Here is a 22,187-nt window from a genome sequence, read left to right as displayed (position 1 = left end):
GCTCGTGTCGTGGAGGAAGCTCCCTTGGGAGTTCCGTCAGGAGTTGCAGAAGGTCCGGAAACCATTCCGCGTGATGCCATAGCGGAGCTACCAGAGTCATCGACAAGTTGACCGATAGTCTGGTCCTGTTGAGCACCCTTCTCATCAGACAGAACGGTGGGAAGGCGTACACGTCGATGTTGTCCCCCCGTTGCTGGAAAGCATCTTGCCAGAGTGCCTTGGGGTCCGGGACTGGTAAGCAGTACAGGGGCAGCTTGAAGTTCAAGGCTGTCGTGAACAAGTCCACAGTCGGGGAACCCCACAAAGTCAGGACTTTGTTGGCTATCTGAGGATCCAAAGACCACTCGGTACTCACTATCTGCGAAGCCCTGCTCAGACTGTCGGAAACCACATTCCTCTTGCCAGGAATGAAGTGAGCTGATAGTGTTATCGAGTGGGTTTCGGTCCACCTCAGAGTCTCTACTGCAAGATGGGATAGCTGTTGCGAAAAAGTGCCTCCCTGCTTGTTGATATAAGTCACTACCGTGGTGTTGTCGCTCATCACCACCACGGAGTGACCCGCCAGGGACCGTTGGAACTGCTGAAGAGCCAGAAAGACGGCCTTCAATTCTAGCAGGTTGATGTGTAGGCACTTTTCTGATTGTGACCAAAGGCCTGAGGCCCTCTGGTTCAGAACGTGCACCCCCACCCTTCTTTTGACGCTTCCGAAAACAGAGTCAATTCCGGGGGGAGGACGAGAAGACTCACTCCCTTCCGCAGGTTCTCGTCGGCCAGCCACCACCACAAGTCTGTCTGTTCCAGAGACCCCATTGGGATCCGAATGTCCGGGGAATCGGATCCTTGATTCCACCGGGACTTGAGCCGCCATTGAAGGGATCTCATCCTGAGGCGGCTGTTTGGAACCAGACGGGCCAGGGAGGATAGGTGGCCTAAGAGACGCAACCACGATTGGGCGGGGAGTTCTTTTCGCCTGAGGAAGGGTTCCGCCACCCTCCTCAGCCTTGCTATCCGGTCGTCTGATGGAAAGGCTTTGTGGAGATTGGTGTCTATTAGCATGCCTAGATAAACCAGTCGTTGGGACGGCTGCAGAGAGGACTTCTCGAGGTTTGCCACGATCCCCAGATCCTGGCAAAGATCTAGAAGCCTGTCTCGGTGCCGAAGAAGGGTCGACTCCGAGTCTGCTAGGATCAGCCAATCGTCCAGGTAACGAAGGAGACGAATGCCGTTCCTGTGCGCCCAAGATGAAATCAGGGTGAACACTCTGGTGAACACCTGAGGAGCTGTGGAGAGACCGAAACACAGCACCTTGAACTGGTAGATCTTGTTGTCTAGGCAGAATCTCAGGTACTTCCTGGAAGACGGATGGATTGGGATCTGGAAGTACGCGTCCTTTAGATCCAGTGTACACATGAAGTCTTGTGGTCTCACCGCAAGTCTGACCGTGTCTGCTGTCTCCATGCTGAACCGGGTTTGTTTGACAAACCTGTTCAGAGCTGAGAGATCGATGACGGGTCTCCAGCCTCCAGTAGCCTTCTCTACAAGAAAGAGTCGACTGAAGAAGCCTGGGGAGCCGTCCACGACCTCCTGGAGAGCACCCTTCTCGAGCATGGTCTCGACTTCGGCCTGAAGGGCCAGCCCCTTTGCCGATCCCGTGGCATAGGAGCTCAACGACACTGGATTCGCTGTCAGGGGAGGTTGAGATGTTGTGAACGGGACGCGATAACCTCGGCCGATCACAGAGACCGTCCAAGCATCGGCCCCGTGTTGCTGCCACCTGCGGACGCAATGCTGAAGGCATCCCCCACAGGTGGACATGCAGGGGGACTGCCACCCCTAGGGCTTGCGGCTGCAGCCGCCACCCCTAGGAGTCTTGCCTCCCCTGGAGGACTTACCGCCCCTCTTGACCTTGGCTGGAAAGGGCTGGGGCTTAGACACCACTTTCTTAGCTGCCGGTGCCTGTTTGGGAGCCTTACGAGGCTGTTGCTGCTGTTGTGGCGGGGCTGGAGGCTTATAGGGCCGAATTGTAAGGGCCCTGTGGAGGAGGGAGTCCGTGCTGGATTTCCTCCACCTCTCAGCCGTTCGTTCCATGTCTTGAGGCTCATACAGGCTCTCCCCCAGAAGGGAAGCATGTCGGAGCCTACACACATCTACGGCGGGGACCTTCGGATGGAATCTCTCGGACACAGCATCGCGACGCTTCAACACCGAGTTGGCCCACAGGGTGGTAACCTGGTGCGCCAAAAACTCGATGGAGCGGGTGCCCGAGAGCAAGAAGGTCTCTAGGGCCTTCCTATTGGTCTCCTTGGACAAGTCCTCCGATCGCAATAGGATGCCCAGAGATCCTAGCCAGAAGTCCAGCCACGAAGTGGCCTGCATGGCACACTTAGCGACCTTCTCGTGGTTAAGGATCTCTGCCGCCGAGAACGACACCTGCCGGGCAAAGAGTTTCTCAAGGGGAACTCCCTTCGCCAGCTCCTCCACAGAGTGATGGAGAGGAAGAGCGAGGTTGTGCTCACCCAGGATCTCGAAATACCTCCTCTGCTGGAGGCGAGGAGGAGGGATGAGCTTGTTCCCGGCAGTGGAACGACTGGAGGAGGCAAGAAATGCGAGCTGAGCGTTGGCCCTAGCACTCTTCAGCCCCCGAGACCAGGGCAGAGCTGCACTGGTCTTAGGGGCCTTCCGAACGTCAAACACTTCATCCAGAATCATGTCTTTGCCTTCACGGGGGGCGATGACTGGATCCGTAAGCCTGTTAAGTTGCCTTATCAGGCTTAGGACCTGCCAGAAGGCATGTTCGGATTCTTGCTGTTCTCCTCCTTGCGGGCTGGCAGCTAAGTCTCCTGCCCCAGGAATCTCTTCCTGGGGTGATACGTGGATATTCCCCTGGGTAGTCGTGGGTTCCTGACGAATCCTTGCAGAGGATTTAGGGACGGTCTTGGAATCCTTGGATTCCCTCCTGGGAGGGATACAGGATCCCAACAACGAGGTTCAAGGGGCCCCTTCCTCACGAGACGATTCTCCTGCCTGAAGCGAAGTCTCCCCCCCCTGGTGCCGAGGGGAAGACTACCGCCCCACTGGACTCACCTGAGGACGGAAAGGCCTCGTCCACGGGAGAAGGAGAGAGTACTCGTGCAGGAGAAGGGACCTTCGCGACCGACCTCTTGGGAACCAACTTCGCCCTGGGGGAAGTCACCACGAAGTCCACTCCTCTCTTTCTCTTCAGCGTAGGAGAGACAGCCGTTGGTTTGTTACCCTGGCCGGCGAGTGCTGGTTTCATAACCCTTACTAACGCCCGTGCCAGAGGACCAAACCAAGTCTGCTGCTCCAAGGACACAGAGTCCGAAATCCTCGCTAAAGGGAAAGGGATCGGGCGATCCTTTGGAGTGGAAACGACGGTACCTGCCTGAAAAGAAGTTGGGGAAGAATGATGTACTAACCTCTCCTCGTCCTGCACTACCAACCTGTGTTTGGATGGAGGTGATCCCAAGTGCCGTCTAGGAGCACGCGTTCCTGCTGCTACCACCGGCTGCGGAATTCGCCGCGAACGATGGTCGCGCGAGGGCGAATGGTCGCGCGGGAGCGCGGGCGAGCGATCGCGCGGGCGCGCGGGCGAGCGGTCGCGCGGTCGTGCAGGCGCGCAGGCAAGCGGTCGCGCGGGCGCGCAGGCAAGCGGTCACGCGGGCGCGCAGGCGAGTGGGCGCGAGGGCGCGAGGGTGGGCAGGTAAATGAACGCGTGTCCGAGGCGACGAACGCAAGCGTTGGCGCGACGGCGAGGGAACGCGCTGCCGCGTAGGTAAGGAAGATCGCTGGCGATGTAGATCCACAGGCGATTGATGACGAGCTGGTGAGTGCAGTCGCTCAAGTTGGCGATGGCGCGATGTGGCATGTCGACGCACTGGCGTGCGATGGTGAGCAGCATGCGCAGGTGAATGACCGCGTAATGGTAAGCGATGGCGAGCAGCATGCGCAGGTGAATGATCGCGTGATGGGGTGCGATGGTGATCAGCATCCGCAGGAGGGCGATCGTGCAGGGGCGAGCGATGGTGAGCAGCATGCGCAGGAGGGCGATCGCGTGATGGCGAGCGATGGCGAGCAGCATGCGCAGGTGGGCGATCGCGTGATGGGGTGCGATGGTGATCAGCATCCGCAGGAGGGCGATCGTGCAGGGGTGAGCGATGGCGAGCAGCATGCGCAGGAGGGCGATCGTGCAATGGCGAGCGATGGCGAGCAGCATGCGCAGGCGGGCGATCGCGTGATGGCGAGCTAGAAGCTGGCGAACCATGTTCCTTCAGGAGCGTTGGAGAACGTTGGCGCGCTAGCTGTCGCTGTTGAATAGGCGATACTAAGATCGCCTGTGCGCGCTGGCAAGCAGGTGAACGCTGGCGAGGAGGTAATCGCTGGCGCGTAGGTGATCGCTGGCGAGCAGAAGGTCGACGCGTGTCATGTGAAAGGACAGGTGGCGCGGCGCGTTCACGAGCAGGAACTGAGAGATCGCTGGCGCGTTGGCGAACATGTGTTTTTGACACACGCGCAGCACGATGTTGTGTAGCCACAGGACCAGGCAGATGGTGAGCAGGGAATTCAGCAGGAACTAAAGGGTGGTCAGAGACCGCAGGGCGATGGTCCTCAAATGAGCGCTGATGCTCGGAAGAGAGCGGACGAGCAGGAGAGCGCTGGCGAGGGGGGCGAACATCAGGAGAGAGCCGACGAGCAGGTGAGCGTCGGCGAGCAGGAGAGTCTTGGCGAGCAGGAGATCGTCGACGAGCAGGAGAGCGCTGAAGATCAGGAGAGCGCTGGCGAGCAGGAGAGCGCTTGTGCGCTAGCACTGCTCGCGTAAGGGAAGGATCCCTTAGCCCCAAAGGGACCGTTGCCCGTCGGGTGACGAGTTCTCCAGAAGGCGAAGATCTGGCAGGAGATGGTGAGCGGTCTGTAGAGAGGTTCAAGGAGGGCGGAGCTGTAGGTTGAGGCTGACGAGGAGAGTCCCTCCGGAGGATGAAGACCCAAAAAGGCGCCTCTTAGTCCCCCTGTAAAGGGAAGGGAGGCCCTTGTGGCGTAGCGGACGGTGAGCCTTACGGCGGAGGCGGCCTCGGGGAAGATCGTCGGGACCATCGGTCCTCCGAAGGGGAGTCTCCGTTAAAGCACTTCCCTCAGAAGGAAGCTGAGCAGCAGCCGAAACCGAAGGACTCACTTCCCCCTTCGAAGGATGTACGGAAGGAGGAGGAGAGCTTTTAGCACCATCACCCGCAACAGCACCTGCGGCAGAAGGCCCAGCCACGTCGGAGGCCTCTGTCACCACGACGTCGACAATAGACAGAGGGTCTACCTCTGCTACCGCCGGCGACTGCTTAACAGCGGCCCCCAACGAGACAAGGTCAATAAGCGCGACCCTGGATGGCAAGCCCTTAAGCCCCAGGGACGACCAAATCTGTAAAAGATCATCACTTGATATGGCATTATCAATAACCTCCCCCGGAGGAGGAGGGGGAACCGCCTCGCTATGGGAGGCGACGCCCTCTCCCCCCACCGAAGGTCAGGAAACAGAACAAGGGCCTGCGCTCCCACTCGGCCGACTCTCCTTAGGAGGCGGACGAGGGGGAGCTTCGGAGGAGGTTTGGGCGGCGGAAGAAGAGTCCCGAGAACCTTCCTCCTTCAAGGCTAACCCCGGAGGAGAACGGTCTCTCTTGGACTTCTTCTTACGCCGACGGCCAAACCTCTCCCACTGGGAGGCAGACCACTCCCTGCACTCACGGCACATGTTCTCCTGGTCACACCGTCGGCCCCGACATTGAGGGCAGAGGGTGTGCGGATACGTCCGACATGAAAGTCCCACAAGGACGACCGGCAACTCCAGGGCATGTACGCATTGTAAAGAAATAACTGAAGGTCAACTTCCAACCAACACACACGCTGAAAAGAAAAAGCAGAAAATTAAAGTCTGTCACGAGGGCGATGAGCAGACACGTCTGATCACCGCCGAGCCAAAAGTGAAGAGAAGCAAGTCACCGGTGTGTGGAGGGGGGAGGGGTAGCAAGCTACCCTTCCCCAGCCCCCGCTAACTAGCGCGGGGGTAATTAACCCTCGTTAAAACTATTGGCTCGTCATTTCAGCTGCGCTAAAAGGTAAACCCTCTGTAAATAGCGTGGTTTGTATTTCGGTTACGGAACAAATGGGATGACTACCACTACAGACGTTGACTACTCCTGGTCCACGCCTAGTAATATGGTAGGATTACTATTATCTTATGAAGTTTCTCTATAAAATACTCTATGACTGAAGGATAGATAATAGCAAATTGATTGGGCTGGGTTACAATAAATTGACTTACTAAGAATGTCATACATTATTGTATATAGTACTTATTTATCATACAAGAACATGCAAATTACAACAAATAATAACCCCTGGTGAGGATACACTTACAGCCATATCTTGATTAGCAGCCTTTCCATCACACAGAGTCTGGTCCAGACAAGAAGACTGATTTAATATGGGATTCTTATTTATGTCTTCTGCAGCATTACTGAAAGGTTTAAAATTCTCCCCTTCTTTACATTTTGAAGTTTCAGCTTGCATTTCTATTTTATCTCCCTTATGAAAAGACTCATCAAGTACTATATTACATGCATTTTTTTTCTTGCTTTCAGAAGAATCCTTTTCAACAAGAGTTATCCTATCAGTGACAGGTTTTATAACTTTTTCCCCCATTTCTTGCTCTTTGCACTCCAATTTCTCATTTTTGGTCTCATCTTTCTTTTCATTGTTAGGTTTCTCATTCTCCTCTTTCAAATCCTTATCTGCTTCCTTAATTTCTTTTTCTGTAGATTTTGTGTCCCTTCTAGATTTTGCCCCTACTTCCTGCTCTTTGCACTTCAATGTCTCTTTTTTGGTCTCGTCTTCCTTTTCCTTGTGAGAAGATTTCACATTTTCCTCTTTCAAATCCTTATCTGCTTCCTTAATTTTCTTTTCAGTAGATTTTGTGTCACTTCTAGATTTTGCCCCTACTTCCTGCTCTTTGCACTTCAATGTCTCTTTTTTGGTCTCGTCTTCCTTTTCCTTGTGAGAAGATTTCACATTTTCCTCTTTCAAATCCTTATCTGCTTCCTTAATTTTCTTTTCAGTAGATTTTGTGTCACTTCTAGATTTTGCCCCTACTTCCTGCTCTTTGCACTTCAATGTCTCTTTTTTGGTCTCGTCTTCCTTTTCCTTGTGAGATTTCACATTTTCCTCTTTCAAATCCTTATCTGCTTCCTTAATTTTCTTTTCAGTAGATTTTGTGTCCCTTCTAGATTTTGCCCCTACTTCCTGCTCTTTGCACTTCAATATCTCTTTTTTGGTCTCGTCTTCCTTTTCCTTGTGAGAAGATTTCACATTTTCCTCTTTCAAATCCTTATCTGCTACCTTAATTTTCTTTTCAGTAGATTTTGTGTCCCTTCTAGATTTTGCCCCTATTTCCTGCTCTTTGCACTTCAAATTCTCATTTTTGGTCTCATTTTTTTCCTTATGAGAAGATTCCACTTTTTTCTCAATCAAATCCTCATCTGTTTCCTTAATTTTCTTTTCTGTAGATTTTATGTCCCTTCTACATTCAGGTACTTCTCTCTTACTCCTCTTATCATGATAATCTTCAGAATGTCTTCTGGGTACATATCCACCACTCTCTTTTCTAAGATCACATTTTCCCCCAGAGCTGCGGCTTCTACTATCATTATGACTCCTATGTTCCCTAGAATCAAAGCGATTCCCACTTCTTCTTACATCTCGATCTGAATGGGACCTTACTTGTTCATAACGACTTCTGTGACTATGCCCATAACTATCCTCCTTTCTCCTACTTTTTCTGTCAATGCTGGCAGAATCTCTAATATTCTGATACGTACCAGAACTCTTCTCATTCAAATCAAATACAATTGCTTGTCTTGAATTCTTATGAACAGTAGCACATTTTCCTCCATCACCAACATCTACCTCAACGTTATTAGGAACGGAGTTATCACCTGATGAGTCATTTTCTTCATCTAAAACTATGAAGTCTAAACAGTTTAGGTCCTCTGTATCACTTGTGATATCCTCCATTGTCCATCAAGTCTTGCACAATTGTACAAAAGGCATAATATACTGTTGACGCAGTTTCATGCCATATGTAATGTTTTCTAATATTTATCACCCACTTAACTTTCCATGCCACTGCTTGAAATTTGTTTTTAAGTACTTTTCTATATTTTAAAGGTAAAAAAACCATAAATTTATGGCTTTCCTATCTGAATTATCTTTTGTAAGAGTCGATAGCTTTAGAATATTATTCAATTTTCCTTCAAGATCAGTTTATTCAATGAATACTCCACTACCAGTACAAAGACAATGTCTTTTTCTTCAAAACAAAGTACTGCACAGTACTCTGCACTTCTTAATCACTTGAATAACCTGAATAGACAACTACCTTTACACGAAATATGATACAAGTGGAACACCATGGCTTTAGAAAGCAGCTTGGATTCTCAACCTGAAAAAAAAAAGATACAATTTAATATCATCACAAATACAGTACAGTACATCAATAAGATATTTAAAATTTATCCATTCAATTCTATATACTGTACAATGTTGTTACCAAAAAAACCCTAAATAAAAAAATGAACCAATGGCATAAAAATGACAAACACGAAATTAATTGATTCCGTAGTGGCTTTCATAACATATTTTTTTCGTCTTGTGAGTCGCCTTTTACATGTAAATATGACAAATTTGTAGATAATTTGTATTTTTCCTAACGATACAAACCTTAGCTATTTATTTGGGGGTATTACTTTCTGCGAAGCTGAAATGACGAGCCATTAAAACTTAGTGAGAGTTAACTACCCACACCGCTAGTTAGCGGGGGTAGGGGGGAGTAGCTTGCTATCACTCCCACTCGCACACCGGTGATTTAGCTCACTTTGCTTGGAGGTAGGACTTCAAGGGGGATAAGGCTGGCGGGCCAGTTTGTATAAATAGCTAAGGTTTGTATCGTTGGGAAAAATACAAATTATCTACGAATTTGTCATTTGTTCCGTAACTGGAATACAAACCTACGCTATTTATTTAGGGGTGACTCACCCAATCTGGCTTTTGGCTTTACCCGGGGGCTCATTATCCGAGTATGTTAGTACTCAAAATAAGGAATCCTTGTGCCTCGCTAAAACTTGCTACTCAAGGTCCGCGGCCTACACAAGCTGTGTGTTGAGATATTTAGAAGTGTGACTGTCTAGGAAAAATTATACCGAGTCTTTTTTGTAGGAAAAACTGATGTAACCAAGGCTTTCCCAACACCAACTCACCAGGGTATGGGGACACAAGAGTATTAGCTTAATACTAGGTACAAAAGGGAGCATGGTTTACTTGCAATTGTTTGAGGTCAGCTTATGCATAGAACCCAGGATGCTGCTTTCCCTAAGAGAAGGGAGGATGAAGAAATGGATAAGAGCCAGTCAAATCTTTTCAAGCACGCAGACTAAAACCGGGTAACAGTGCCCTCAACCTTCTGCTACTTGTCCAATAAGGAGCTTGAGGTATATAACCAGCCCTTGTGCAGCCACCACAGGACCGATAGAAATCGCATCGAGTTCCTGTGGGTCATGTCTTGTAGGAGAAAAGTTGTGAAAGTCACCTGGAGCAGTCACACCCTTGCTTGTAAAACCTGTGTCACAGAGTAATCTGCTTAGAAGGGCCAAGGGCATAGCTATGACCCTGACATTGTGAGTCAACATGTTGGATGAGGATCTGGATTTAGGGCGTAATTGATGACCCTGTGAATCCAGCAGAGATGATATTTTGGTGATCCTCCTTTTGTCTCTCACAGTGCTGATGACAAGAGAAGGGACCCGGGTGGGCTGTTGCCGTTCTCTTGAGGTAGAGCCTCATACCTTACCCCGGGCACAGTAACAGATGATCTGGATCGTCACTTACTGAATGGAGACTTGTGTAGGATCCGTCACCTCTGGAGACTGGGTCTGGCAGGGGGACGAAACTGAACGTTGCCTTTCACCCTTCTCATTAATGGGCGATGTCGAAAGAGAGACCATGAAGTTCCTTGACTTGTTTGGCCACTGTCAAAGTATGTAGGAACACTGTCTTCTAAACCAGGTAAAAATTTGTTGCCTGGTGAAGTGGAACGTAAGGAGGTCTCCTTAGAGACCGGAGAACCTGAACCATGTCCCAAGATGGAGGTCTCAATTCTGACTGGGAAAAGGCAAGTTGTAAGTCCGCATGAGTTAGGAAAGATTTAGCGATGAGGGGATGTCCCTTCCTTTCAGTTTGAAGGCGAGGCTCAAGGTTGAGTGATCGTCTTTACTAGTTGAAACTAAAAAGGGGGGTCTTTTCCTCTAGCATATACTCGAGGATTCTGCAATTGCTGGAATAGAGGTATCGAGTGGAGAGATAGGCTTTCCCATGACACCAACCACAGAAGATGTTATATTTTATACTTTGCCTGTTAGACTGATGCTGAGGAATTCCTCAGGTATCTAGACAACCTCTTCGCAACTTATTGCGAAAAGCCTCTGTGAGAGAGGAGGTACTGGGTAGTCTCCAGGCGTACAATCATAGCAAAGCTATAGCTTGTGGTAGATGTTGAAGTGTGGTTGTCTGTGACGTGGAGAGGGTTCTCTTGGAGGCTATCAGGAGCGGCAGAAGGTTTGGAAACCATTCTGCATAATGCCATAGCCTTCTCGAGTACCCTTCTCCAGACAAAACAGGGATGAGACGTAAACGTCGTCGTTGTACCCACCGTTGTTGGCATACATCTTGCCAGAGAGCCTTGGGGTCTACGACTGGGGAGCAGCGGAAGCCTGAGGTTCAAGGGCATTGCGAACAGATTCATAGTTGGAGAACCCCGTAAAGTTGGGACTTTGTCGGCCACTAGGTGATCCAAAGACAATTTGGTACACCTTATCTGATATGCTGTGCACAGATTGTCAGCAAGCACATTCCTCTAGTCTGGAATGAAGGGGGCTGATAGTGGTACCGAACGGACTTTGGCCCACCTTAGTATTTATACTGTTAGATGGGAAGAGGCTGCGAGCAAGTTCCTTCTTGCTTGTTGATGTGAGCCTCTATGTGGTGTGTGGTGTTGTAGCTCATCACATCACTGAGCTGAGTGGCCCGTTAGGAAATGATGAGCCTTCATCTCTTTAAGAGATCTAAGTGAAGGTACTTTCAGACTCTGTCCAGAGGCCTGAGGTGTGTGGTGAAGCACCATGTTCCTCCTCCCTTCTTTTGATGTGTCTAAGCACAGCATCAAGTACGAGGGGTGGGGAAGGATGAGAAGGTTATACCACTCCTTAGATTCTCGACTGCCACCAATCCCTTGTGGTTCGTCCAAACTTCTGGTCCCATGGGGAACAGAATGTCTGGGGAATCGAAGGCCTGATTCCAATTAGACTCGAGTCACTCTGGGCTGGGAGTTCTCATTTTGAGAAAGGGTCTTGTGACTTTTCTACGACTGTCTTTGATGAAAAGGTTTTGTGGAGATTGGTGTCTAGAATCATTCCCAGGTACATCAGTCTTCTGAGAGAGAAGTAGGGAAGAAGACTTCCACAGGTTTACCTTGATCACCGGATCTTGGTAAAAAGATTTCAGAAGTTCAGGTGCTAATGCAAAGTTGCCATCGAGTCTGCTAAGGTCAGTCAGTCGTCCAGAAACGGAGACAGAAGCCGATCCTGTGAGACCAGGATGGGTGCTGTGGAAAGACCGAAACACAGTGCCCTGAACTGGTGTTTCTTGTTTGTCTAGACTGAATCTTCAATCCTTCCTAGAAGATGGATGATTTGGGCCTGGAAGTATGCGTTTCTTATGCGTGCAAATGAAGACCTGTGGTCTTAGCCCTTGTCGGAACTCCAACATGGTGTGGACATCGACACAAAGGGACAGCTCCTTGCAGATCCTTTCACATGGGAGATTGTTGACGCTGGAGTCTTGACTCGTGGCGTAAAGGATGGGACGCGATACCCCGTGTAAGGATTCTTCCCTGGGAGACAACTCCTTCAACTGATAGAAGTAAGCCAACGCTTAACCGTACCAAGCGTCCTGATGGGATTGATGCTATTCCTTAGAGCAGCATCAGTCTGGCGAATGTTAATCAATGGTTAATGGCTGGGTATCATGGTTACTGTGCAGTTGGAGAGGGCTCGCAAGTAGTCACCTGTCGACAAGCCGCTGATGAGGGTTGTCAATCGTTTGCCGATCACTTTAGTGGATTGGTGTGATGGCGAACGGCCAGTAGCAAGAAGTGTGTTGTATGCCTTCTGATCTAGGGAACCACGAGCAGAGGTTGACTATAAGGTCCGAGTCACGAACTGCTGGTGAACGGCGAATTGCCGATGATAGGTAAATCGGCGATCTGAGCCGAAGATGGTAACTGACAGGTAGATGAAGGCTGTATGGTCAGTCAGTCAAGGAAGGCTGGCAATTATTGAGTTTGGTACTCTGCTTGGAGACCCCTGAGAGACAGCAGAATGGTTTAATGAAAGTCAGTAGGTGATGGTGAGCCATTGATGATCAGCTATCAATCGTGGACCAGTGATCAGTGAGCTAAAGATAAGCAAGCTGACAATTAGCTGGTCAGAGATCAGCAAGGTAACAATTGGCTGGTCAGAGATCAGCGAACTGAGGTCAATGATCAAAGAGAGATGAGCTGCCCATTGGCAATCTAGTGATCAGCAAGCTGATGACTAGTTATTGACTAGCAATCGGCGATTGGCACGCTAGCAATCGGAGATCGTTAGCGATTGGAGAGACTAGAGGTCAATGATCAGAGAGAGATGAGCTAGCAATTGGCGATCTGGTGATCAGCGAGCTAGCGATCAGCAAACAATGATCTAGTGGAAGTGATGGCGCGCAGGAGAGAGCTGGCACGCAGGCAAACGCTGGTGCGCAGAGATCGTTGGCGCACAGGAGCGCGCTGGCGCGTAGGACAACGATGGCGCAAGGGCTCAAGAGTGTGATGGAGCGCAGGAGAACGCTGGCATACAGGAGAGCACTAGCGCGAAGGAGAGCACTAGCACGCAGGCGCAGGAGATCGTTTTGCGAGCAGGAAACCGAAGTTGCGGAGGTGCGTGCTGAGGTTCGGTGAGCTCTGTTGCGCCGGCGATCGTAGGTTGGCTGGTGCGCTCGCAAACGTTGCTTTCTCTGGGGGGAGGTTGCGCTGGTAGGTCGGCAGGTCAGCTGGTAGGACTATCAGGAACTGGGATATGCCCTTTGGAAGGGTGAACATCCATCGATGGAGATCGGGAGCGATCTACAGAAGAGTCCAGGACTAGCTGCAGCATCATCAGGAGAAGGTCTAGGAACAGATGACGCCCATGAGGGCCGGTGGACCAGCAAGCTGACCTTAAGCAGTAGCAATCCTCCGAAGACGAGTCTCTATGAGTGGCCCGGCCCCTCTCGCGAACGAGAGGTGATCACTTTGCAGGAGAGACTTGCCTAAGACTATGCTCCGCCCCCGAAGGAAGAGAGACTCAGCAAGGGGGGAGCGTAGTCTAGGCGAAGACACCAACAGCAGTCGGAGTCGATGAAGTGATGAAGATGCAGGAAGTTTTCCCTCGGAAAGGAGAAACAACCTCACACCTGAGGAGGAAAACTCTCCCTCGAAAGGGAAAGTTGTCCAACCCCTGGAGGCGAACCTTCTGGTAGCGCTCTAAGATGATCAGACAAGAGCGCTACCTGAGGAAGTGTAGCCGGAGCTAGTTCCTCAAAGATGAAGTGTTGATCAGGGGTTGCCATGGGCATACTTCTAAGAGAAGGTTGATTTATGAAATTTATGGCCCAAAGCCAAACGCCGGAGCCACAAGGCCATTCAGTGCATATATATCTTAAATGGGATATAAGTATAAATATAAGTAAAACATAATTAAATTAAATCTATACTACAGGTCAAAATTTAAAATCACAATAAAACCAGCAGGTTAAAATTTAAAATCACAATAAAACCATAGATCTATAACTCATAAAAAAATACTAATTTCTTTTAAGAACTGTACAACCTGCTTCACTGGAGCAGTCTCACTTAAAATTTCCCCAAGAGACATATTGATTAAAGGACTTTTCCTATGTTGACATCTAAAAACAGTACAGGACACTAAAATATGTTCAACGGTTATATCTACTTGGCAAACAGAGCAGTGAGGAGCCAGCCTATCTGCCCCACTTGCCATCAGATACCTATGAGTATAATGTGTGTGCCCTATACGTAAACGTGTTAAAACAAAGCTAGATCTTCTGTCTACCTGTAAATGTGACCATGGTTGGACAGAAGGCCTAATTGACTTTAATCTAAAATTATTCAAATTAGACCAGTGGGCCTGCCACTTGTCTCTACAATAAAACCGAATACTACTTTTAAAATCTGATACAGAGACACTCATGCTGGAAATGTGATTAAGCCTAGTGCTGCAACGTCGGCTCGCTCATTTCCAACAATTCCAACATGGGACAGAACCCAGCAAAACTTAATCGTAAAATGCTTTTTATACACTAAAATATAAAACCAATCTTGTATCTCTTGCACCAAATGATGACAAGAGATTAAACTTCTTAATGCTAATAAAACACTCAATGAGTCAGTAAAAATGGTAAAAATTGTATTAGAAAAATTATAAAAAATTAATTTCAAAGCAGTCAAAATTGCTAACAGTTCTGCCGTAAAAATAGAGGAACTTGACGGAAGCCTTTTTTTAATTATATTTTCAGTTGTCACTACTGAGCAACCCACACCATCGGAACTCTTGGAACCAGCTGTATAAATGTGATAATCATCATCATGCTCGGAAGCATGAGATAGGAAACTAGCCCTTGACTGCTCATCTGAGCTGTTTCTTTTACTATCCATAACCGGACAAATCTCTATTATAGACCTATTCCAAGGAGGATATTTCGAAGGGGTAATTTCAGCCACTATAGGGGTAAGCAATCCCACATCAATAGCCTAGGCTTCTAGTCTTACTTCTAGTGGTTTGAGTAACCTAGTCCTAGTTGGTGCTATATCAACGGGTTGCTTTACGAAATGATATTTTCATAATAAAATAAATTTTTTAACATACTTACCCGGTAGTTATATATATAGCTTACGTCCCTGACGTCACGGCAGAAATGTCAAAACTCGCGGCAATCGTTGATTGAGTAGCCAGGTGTACCACCAGTGTGCCCTCTACCCAGGTACCTGGAACCATTCCAGTCATTCCTCAGATCTTCCATGCCCTTCGGTCTCTAGAAGGGAGGAGGGTGGGAATTAAATTATATATAACTACCGGGTAAGTATGTTCAAAAATTTATTTTATTATGAAAATATCAATTTTAAACATCTGACTTACCCGGTAGTTATATATATAGCTGATTGACACCTTTGGCGGAGGGTCAGAGACAGCCAACATTGTTGGAATTTACTTAAGTTAATAAACAAGCTTAAGGGTTCGTACCTGATAAGGAAGCTGACTTCAATGAATTCTTTCATTATGTCCGCTTTCCTTACGAGATCCAGCGATCCACCCAGGGGGCTGAAGACCTCTAGGAGCCGTCAAACCGGTCTAAAAACCTCTATGTGACAGGACCTCCTCCAATACCCTTGTTCCAGGTGCTCTCAAGGAACAAACTGACCACCTGACTAAAATCAATGATTGTGGAAGATTGTCGTCCAATCTCCACGAACAACCATAAAAATGATATTTTCATAATAAAATGACAAATTCAGAGATAATTTGTATTTTTCCTAACCATACAAACCTTAGCTATTTACATTGGGTTTACTTTCGGCGTAGCTGAAATTGACGAGCCAATAGATTTTTAAAGAGGGTTAACGACCCCCGCGCTAGTTAGCAGGGGGGTAGGGGAAGGGATAGCTTGCTACCCCTCCCCCCCACACACCGGTGAGTTGTCTCACTTCACTTAGAGGTAGGACTTGTCTTGGGGGACAGGGCTGGCGGGCAAATATGTGTAAATAGCTAAGGTTTGTATGGTTAGGAAAAATACAAATAATCTCCGAATTTGTCATTTGTTCCATAACCGAAATACAAACCACGCTATTTACATTGGGTGACTTACCCCTTAGGAAGGGTGGAAAGTCCCCAGCCTTACTGGCTTTGGCTTTACCCGGGGACTCAGATTCCGAGTGAGCAGCACTCGAGAAAAGGAGTCCCTGCGCCTCACAAGTTCCTTGCTCCGCAAGGAACGTGTGGCCTACGTAAGTTGTGTGTGGAGGAATAGAGTGACTCGTCCCAGGAAGTTGACCTGGAGTTCTTTAGATAGGAACCTAGGCTAGGACGTTTCCAATACCACCTCGTCAGGGTATGGGGGACGCGACAGTATCAAACTAATACTAGGAACACAAGGGAGCATGGTTTACCTGCAGAGGTTGAGGTCAGCTATACGGAGACCAGGATGCTGCTTTCCCCAAGAGAGGGGAGGATGGAGAAAGAAGTAAGGGCCAGACATACTCTTTCATTCACGCAGACTAAAACCGGGTAACAACGCCCTCAACCTTCTGCTACTTGTCCATTAAGGAGCCTGAGGTTAGACCAGCAGTTGTGCAGCCACCACAGGGCCGATAGAAAAGGTATCGAGGCTCCTGTGGGTCACGTCCTGCAGGTAGTGGGCTGTGAAGGTCGTTTGACACTTCCAGACCCCAGCTTGAAGCACCTGCGTCACAGAGAAGTTTCTCTTGAAGGCCAGGGATTGATTGATTGAATTAAAGTTTTCAGGCATCCTGACATCTAAGGTCATTGACGCCGGTGAAGGCCAGGGACGTAGCGATGCCCCTGACGTCATGTGCCCTAGGGTGACGTGACGGAGGAGGGTTAGGATTCAAGGCGTGATGGATGACCCTACGAATCCAAGCCGAGATGGTGTTCTTGGTGACCCTCCTCTTCGTCCTGCCCGTGCTAACAAACAACGCTTGCACGCGGGGACGAACTGCAGCTGTCCTCTTCAAGTAACGCCTCAGACTCCTCACTGGGCATAATAGCAGATGGTCTGGGTCACTTGTTACAGAACGGAGACTCGTGACCTTGAAGGAGTCGAACCGTGGGTCCGGCACTCCAGGGTTCTGAGTCTTGGCAACAAACTCAGGGACGAACCTGAACGTTACCTCCCCCCATCCCCTTGAATGGGCGATGTCGTACGAGAGACCATGAAGTTCACTAACTCGTTTGGCAGAGGCCAACGCGAGTAGGAAAGCCATCTTCCAAGTCAGGTGGCGATCAGAGGCCTGGCGTAATGGTTCGAAGGGAGGTCTCTTAAGAGCCCTGAGAACCCGAACCACGTTCCATGGAGGTGGTCTCACTTCCGACTGAGGGCAGGTAAGCTCATAGCTACGTATGTAGAGAGAGTTCTAGCGAGGAAGAAATGCCCACTCCTTTCAGCCTAAAAGCCAGGCTTAAGGCTGAGCGATAGCCTTTCACCGCCGAGACAGAAAGGCGCATTTCCTCCCGCAAATAAACGAAAAACTCCGCTACTGCTGGAATAATGGGATCGAGTGGAGAGATACCCCTCCCACGACACCAACCACAGAAGACTCTCCACTTCGCCTGGTAAACAGATGCAGAGGACTTTCGCAGGTGAGGAGACATTCTCTCCGCAACCTGTTGCGAAAACCCTCTCTCCGTGAGGAGACGCTGGATAGTCTCCAGGCGTGAAGCCGAAGCGAGGCTACGGCTTTGTGGAAGATGTTGCAATGTGGTTGTCTGAGTAGCTCGTGTCGTGGGGGAAGCTCTCTCGGAAGCTCCGTCAGGAGCTGCAGAAGGTCCAGGAACCATTCCGCGTGATGCCATAGCGGAGCTATCAGGGTCATAGACAAGTTGACCGATAGTCTGGTCCTGTTGAGCACCCTTCTCATCAGATAGAACGGTGGGAAGGCGTACACGTCGATGTTGTCCCACCGTTGATGGAAAGCATCTTGCCAGAGAGCCTTGGGGCCCGGGACTGGGGAGCAGTACAGGGGCAGCTTGAAATTCAAGGCTGTCGCAAACAGATCCATCGCCGGGGAACCCCACAATGTCAGGACTTTGATGGCTATCTGAGGATCCAAAGACCACTCGGTACTCACTATCTGCGAAGCCCTGCTCAGACTGTCGGCGAGCACATTCCTCTTGCCAGGAATGAAGCGAGCTGATAGTGTTATCGAGTGAACTTCAGTCCACCTCAGAATCTCTACTGCAAGATGGGATAGCTGATGTGAAAAAGTACCTCCCTGCTTGTTGATATAAGCCACTACCGTGGTGTTGTCGCTCATCACCACCACGGAGTGGCCCGCCAGGGTCCGTTGGAACTGTTGAAGAGCCAGGAATACGGCCTTCATCTCTAGCAGGTTGATGTGCAGGTACTTTTCTGATTCTGACCAAAGGCCTGAGGTCCTCTGGTTCAGAATTTGGGCCCCCCACCCTTCTTTTGACGCGTCCGAAAACAGCGTCAATTCCGGGGGAAGGACGAGAAGATCCACTCCCTTTTGCAGGTTCTCGTCGATCAGCCACCACCGCAGGTCCGCCTGTTCCGAGGGTCCTATCGGGACCAGAAAGTCCGGGGAATCGGAACCTTGACTCCACCGGGACTTAAGCCGCCAATGATGAAATCAGGGTAAACACTCTGGTGAACACCTGAGGTGCTGTGGAGAGACCGAAGCACAGCACCTTGAACTGGTAGGTCTTGCTTTCTAGGCTGAATCTCAAGTACTTCCAGGAAGACGGATGGATTGGGATCTGGAAGTACGCGTTCCTTCAGATCCAGTCCAGTATACACATGAAGTCTTGTGGTCTTACTGCAAGTCTGACCGTGTCTGCTGTCTCCATGCTGAATGGAGTTTGCTTGACAAACTTGGTCAGAGCTGAGAGGTCGATGACGGGTCTCCAGCCTCCAGTAGCCTTCTTTACAAGAAAGAGTCGACTGAAGAAGCCTGGGGAGCCGTCGACGACCTCCTGGAGAGCATCCTTCTTGAGCATGGTCTCGACTTCTGCCCGAAGGGCTAGCCCCTTTGCCGATCCCATGGCATAGGAGCTCAACGACACTGGATTCGCTGTCAGGGGAGGTAGAGATGTCGTGAATGGGACGCGATAGCCTTAGCCGATCACGGAGACCGTCCAAGAATCAGCCCCATGTTGCTGCCACCTGTGCACGCAACTTTGTAGGCATCCTCCCACAGGTGGACACGCGGGGGGACTGCCACTCCTAGCGTTTACAGCCGCCCCTGGAGGACTTACCACCCCTCTTGTCCTTGACAGGAAAGGGCTGGGGCTTAATCACCACTTTCTTAGCTGCCGGCGCCTGCTTCGGTGTCCTGCGAGGCTGTTGCTGATGTTGCTGCGGAGCTGGAGGCTTGTAGGGCCGAGATGCGAGGGCCCTTTGGAGGAGCGAGTCTTGGCTAGACTTCCTCCACCTCTCGGCTGTGCGTTCCATATCATTGGGCTCAAACAAACTTCCCCCAAGGATGGAGGAGTGTCTGAGCCTGCAGACATCCACGGTGGGGACCTTCGGGTGGATCTTCTCGGTCACCGCATCACGACGTTTCAGCACCGAGTTGGCCCACAGGTTGGTAACCTGGTGTGCCAAAAACTCGATGGAGCGAGTGCCCGAGAGGAGGAAGGTCTCCAGGGCCTTCCTATTCCTCTCCTTAGACAGATCCTCAGAGCGCAATAGGATGCCCAGAGAACCCAGCCAGACATCCAGCCCCGAAGTGGCCTGCATGGCGCACTTCGCAACCTTCTCCTGGCTCAGGATCTCCGACGCCGAGAATGTCACCTGCCGGGCGGAGAGCTTCTCAAGTGGAATTCCCCTAGTAAGCTCTTCCACGGAATGGTGGAGATGAAGAGCGAGGCTAGACTCCCCCATGATCTCAAAGTACCTCCTCTGCTGTAAACAAGGAGGTGGGAGGAGTTTGTTCTCGGCAGAGGAACGACTGGAGGAGGCGAGGTCTGCGAGCTGAGCGTCGACCCTGTCTCTGGCACTCTTCACCCCCTGGGACCAGGGCAGAGCCGCACTGGCCTTCGGGGGCTTCTGAGTTCCATAGACCTGGTCCAGGACCGTGTCCTTGCCTTCACGAGGGGCGATCTCCGGGTCCTTGAACCTGTTGAGCTGCCTCATCAGGCTCAAGACCTGCCAGAGGGCATGCTCAGACTCGTGCTGCTCTCCTCCCTGCGGACTGGCAGCTAAGTCTCCTGTCCTCAGAAGCTCTTCCTGGGGAGACACGTGGACGTTCTCCCGGGATCTGGCTGGTTCCTGACGAATTCGCAAAGAGGACTTCGGAATCGTCCTGGAGTCCTTGGGTTCCCTCCTGGGCGGGATACAAGACTCCAGCAAAGAGGTCTGGAAGGTACCTTCCACGCGAGTCGGTTCCCCTCCAGGAGGAGGAGACTCCCCCCTTGGTGCCGAGGGAGAGACCGCCACCTCGCTGGATTCTCCTGAAGACGGAAAAGCCTCGTCCACAGGAGAAAGAGAAAACGACTGCGAAGGGGATGGAGCCTTCCTGGCGGACCTCTTAGGAACCAACTTCTCCCTAAGAGAAGTCACCACGAAGTCCACTCCTCTCCTTCTCTTCAGCGGGGGCGAGTCCGTCCTTTGCTTGAGTCCCAGATCGGCGAGTGCTGGCTTCATAGCCTGCACTACCGCTCTCATCAGAGGACCAAACCAAGACTGACGAGATACGGACGCAGTATCCGTAATTCCTGCTGGAGGGAAGGGGATCTCCTGACCCTTCGGAGTGGACGCAACTGGGCCTACCTGCAAAAAAGAAGGGGAAGAATGTTGCCTTGACCTCTCCGACGATTCTTCCTTGTCCTGCGAGAGAGACCTGCGCTTGCGCGGAGGTGATCCCGACTGCGACCTGGAAACACGCGTCCCTGCTACCGCCACGAGTTGCGGAACCCGACGAGAACGGGGGTCGCGCTGGCGCTGCCGCGGGGGAGGATCCAATGGATTGCGCGCGGGGGGCTGCTGGAACGCGGGCGCGTAGTCGCGCGGAGATAAACGAGCACGGGGGCATTCGCGCGCGGGTGAGCGGGCGCGTTGGCGCGTGGGCGAGGGAACGCGCGGGCGCACAGGAGATCGCTGAAAGTCAGGAGAAAGGCAAGGCGCAGGAGAATGATGGTGTCCTGGAGACCTGTGGCGCGTGGGCGAGCGATAGCGCGTCGGTGAACGCACAGGCGAACGACCGCGCGTGGGCGAGCTGGCGGCAGCAGACCTATGTCTATCCAGATCCAGGTGGCGCTGACGCGTAGGAGAGCGCTTGCGCGCAGGCGATAGATCGAGCGGGCGCTCAGGAGATCACCGAGGCTCTGGAGATCGCTGACGCATAGGATATCGCTGACGCGTTGGAGATCGCTGATGGGTAGGATGACGACGCGTAGTCTGCTGCGCAGGATCAGGTGGCGCGACACGCAAAGGCGAACGCTCGCGAACAGGCTCAGGAAGAGAAGGCGCGTGGGCTCGCAGGAACTCTGGACGTGCGCGCTGCTGCACAGGTGAAGGAGGACGAGCCGGAATGCGTGGGCAAGGAGGAGTTAAATCCTTGCCCGCGTCCGGATCCGGAGATCTAGGGCGCTCGGGCGAGCGTTGGCGCGTGTCAGGAACTGGATGCGCAGGTGCGCGCTGACGGGCAGGAGATCTTGTGCGCTCAGGAGACCGTTGGCGCGCTGGGCGCGCAACAGGAACAGGAGGTTGTAGGTTGTCCACAGGAGAGTGCTGGCGAGCAGGAGGGCGCTGATGATCAGGAGAGCGCTGGTGATCAGGAGAGCGCTGGCGAGCAGGAGAGTGCTGACGAACAGGAGTGCGCTGGCGAGGTGAGTCAGGAGACTGCAAGGATGGAGAGCACTTACGCGCTACTGCGCATGAACGCGCAGGGGAACCGTGACGCGCAAGGGAAGCCCCCACACCGTGGGAGACATCCCTTTGCCCCGAAGGGACCGATGCCCGTCGGCTGACGAGTTCAGAAGTCTGCTGGCCATCTGCGCAGGAGGTGGAAGGTCTGGCAGGCGTAGGAGATCACGAACGATCACTGGAGAGGTCTAAGGACGTGGCTGCTACGGTCTTCTCCCGGCGAGGAGGATCCTCATTAGAGGACGGAGGAGGAGACGACTCGAAGAGGCGCCTCTTGACTCCCTTATAGGGAGACGGGAGGCCTCTGCGACGAAGAGGACGACGAGCCTTACGGCGAAGGCGGCCACGAGGGAGGTCATCAG

The 22,187-nt window shown here is 51.2% G+C and overlaps 1 protein-coding gene across 1 annotated transcript in view; it reads right to left on the bottom strand.

Moving 5' to 3' along the window:
- Positions 1 to 22,187, bottom strand: part of LOC137624324 (uncharacterized) — a 381,551-nt gene that overhangs the window by 337,427 nt on the left and 21,937 nt on the right. Inside the window, exon 2 of the mRNA XM_068354998.1 lies at positions 6,421 to 8,500. Within this exon, the coding sequence (XP_068211099.1) occupies positions 6,421 to 8,073 (1,653 nt within the window). The 5' untranslated portion in view covers positions 8,074 to 8,500. The remainder of the gene's footprint in view (positions 1 to 6,420; positions 8,501 to 22,187) is intronic.

Source organism: Palaemon carinicauda, chromosome 31, assembly GCF_036898095.1.
Source record: "Palaemon carinicauda isolate YSFRI2023 chromosome 31, ASM3689809v2, whole genome shotgun sequence".
Taxonomy (NCBI): domain Eukaryota; kingdom Metazoa; phylum Arthropoda; class Malacostraca; order Decapoda; family Palaemonidae; genus Palaemon; species Palaemon carinicauda.
This window is presented reverse-complemented; position numbering and strand designations above follow the sequence as displayed.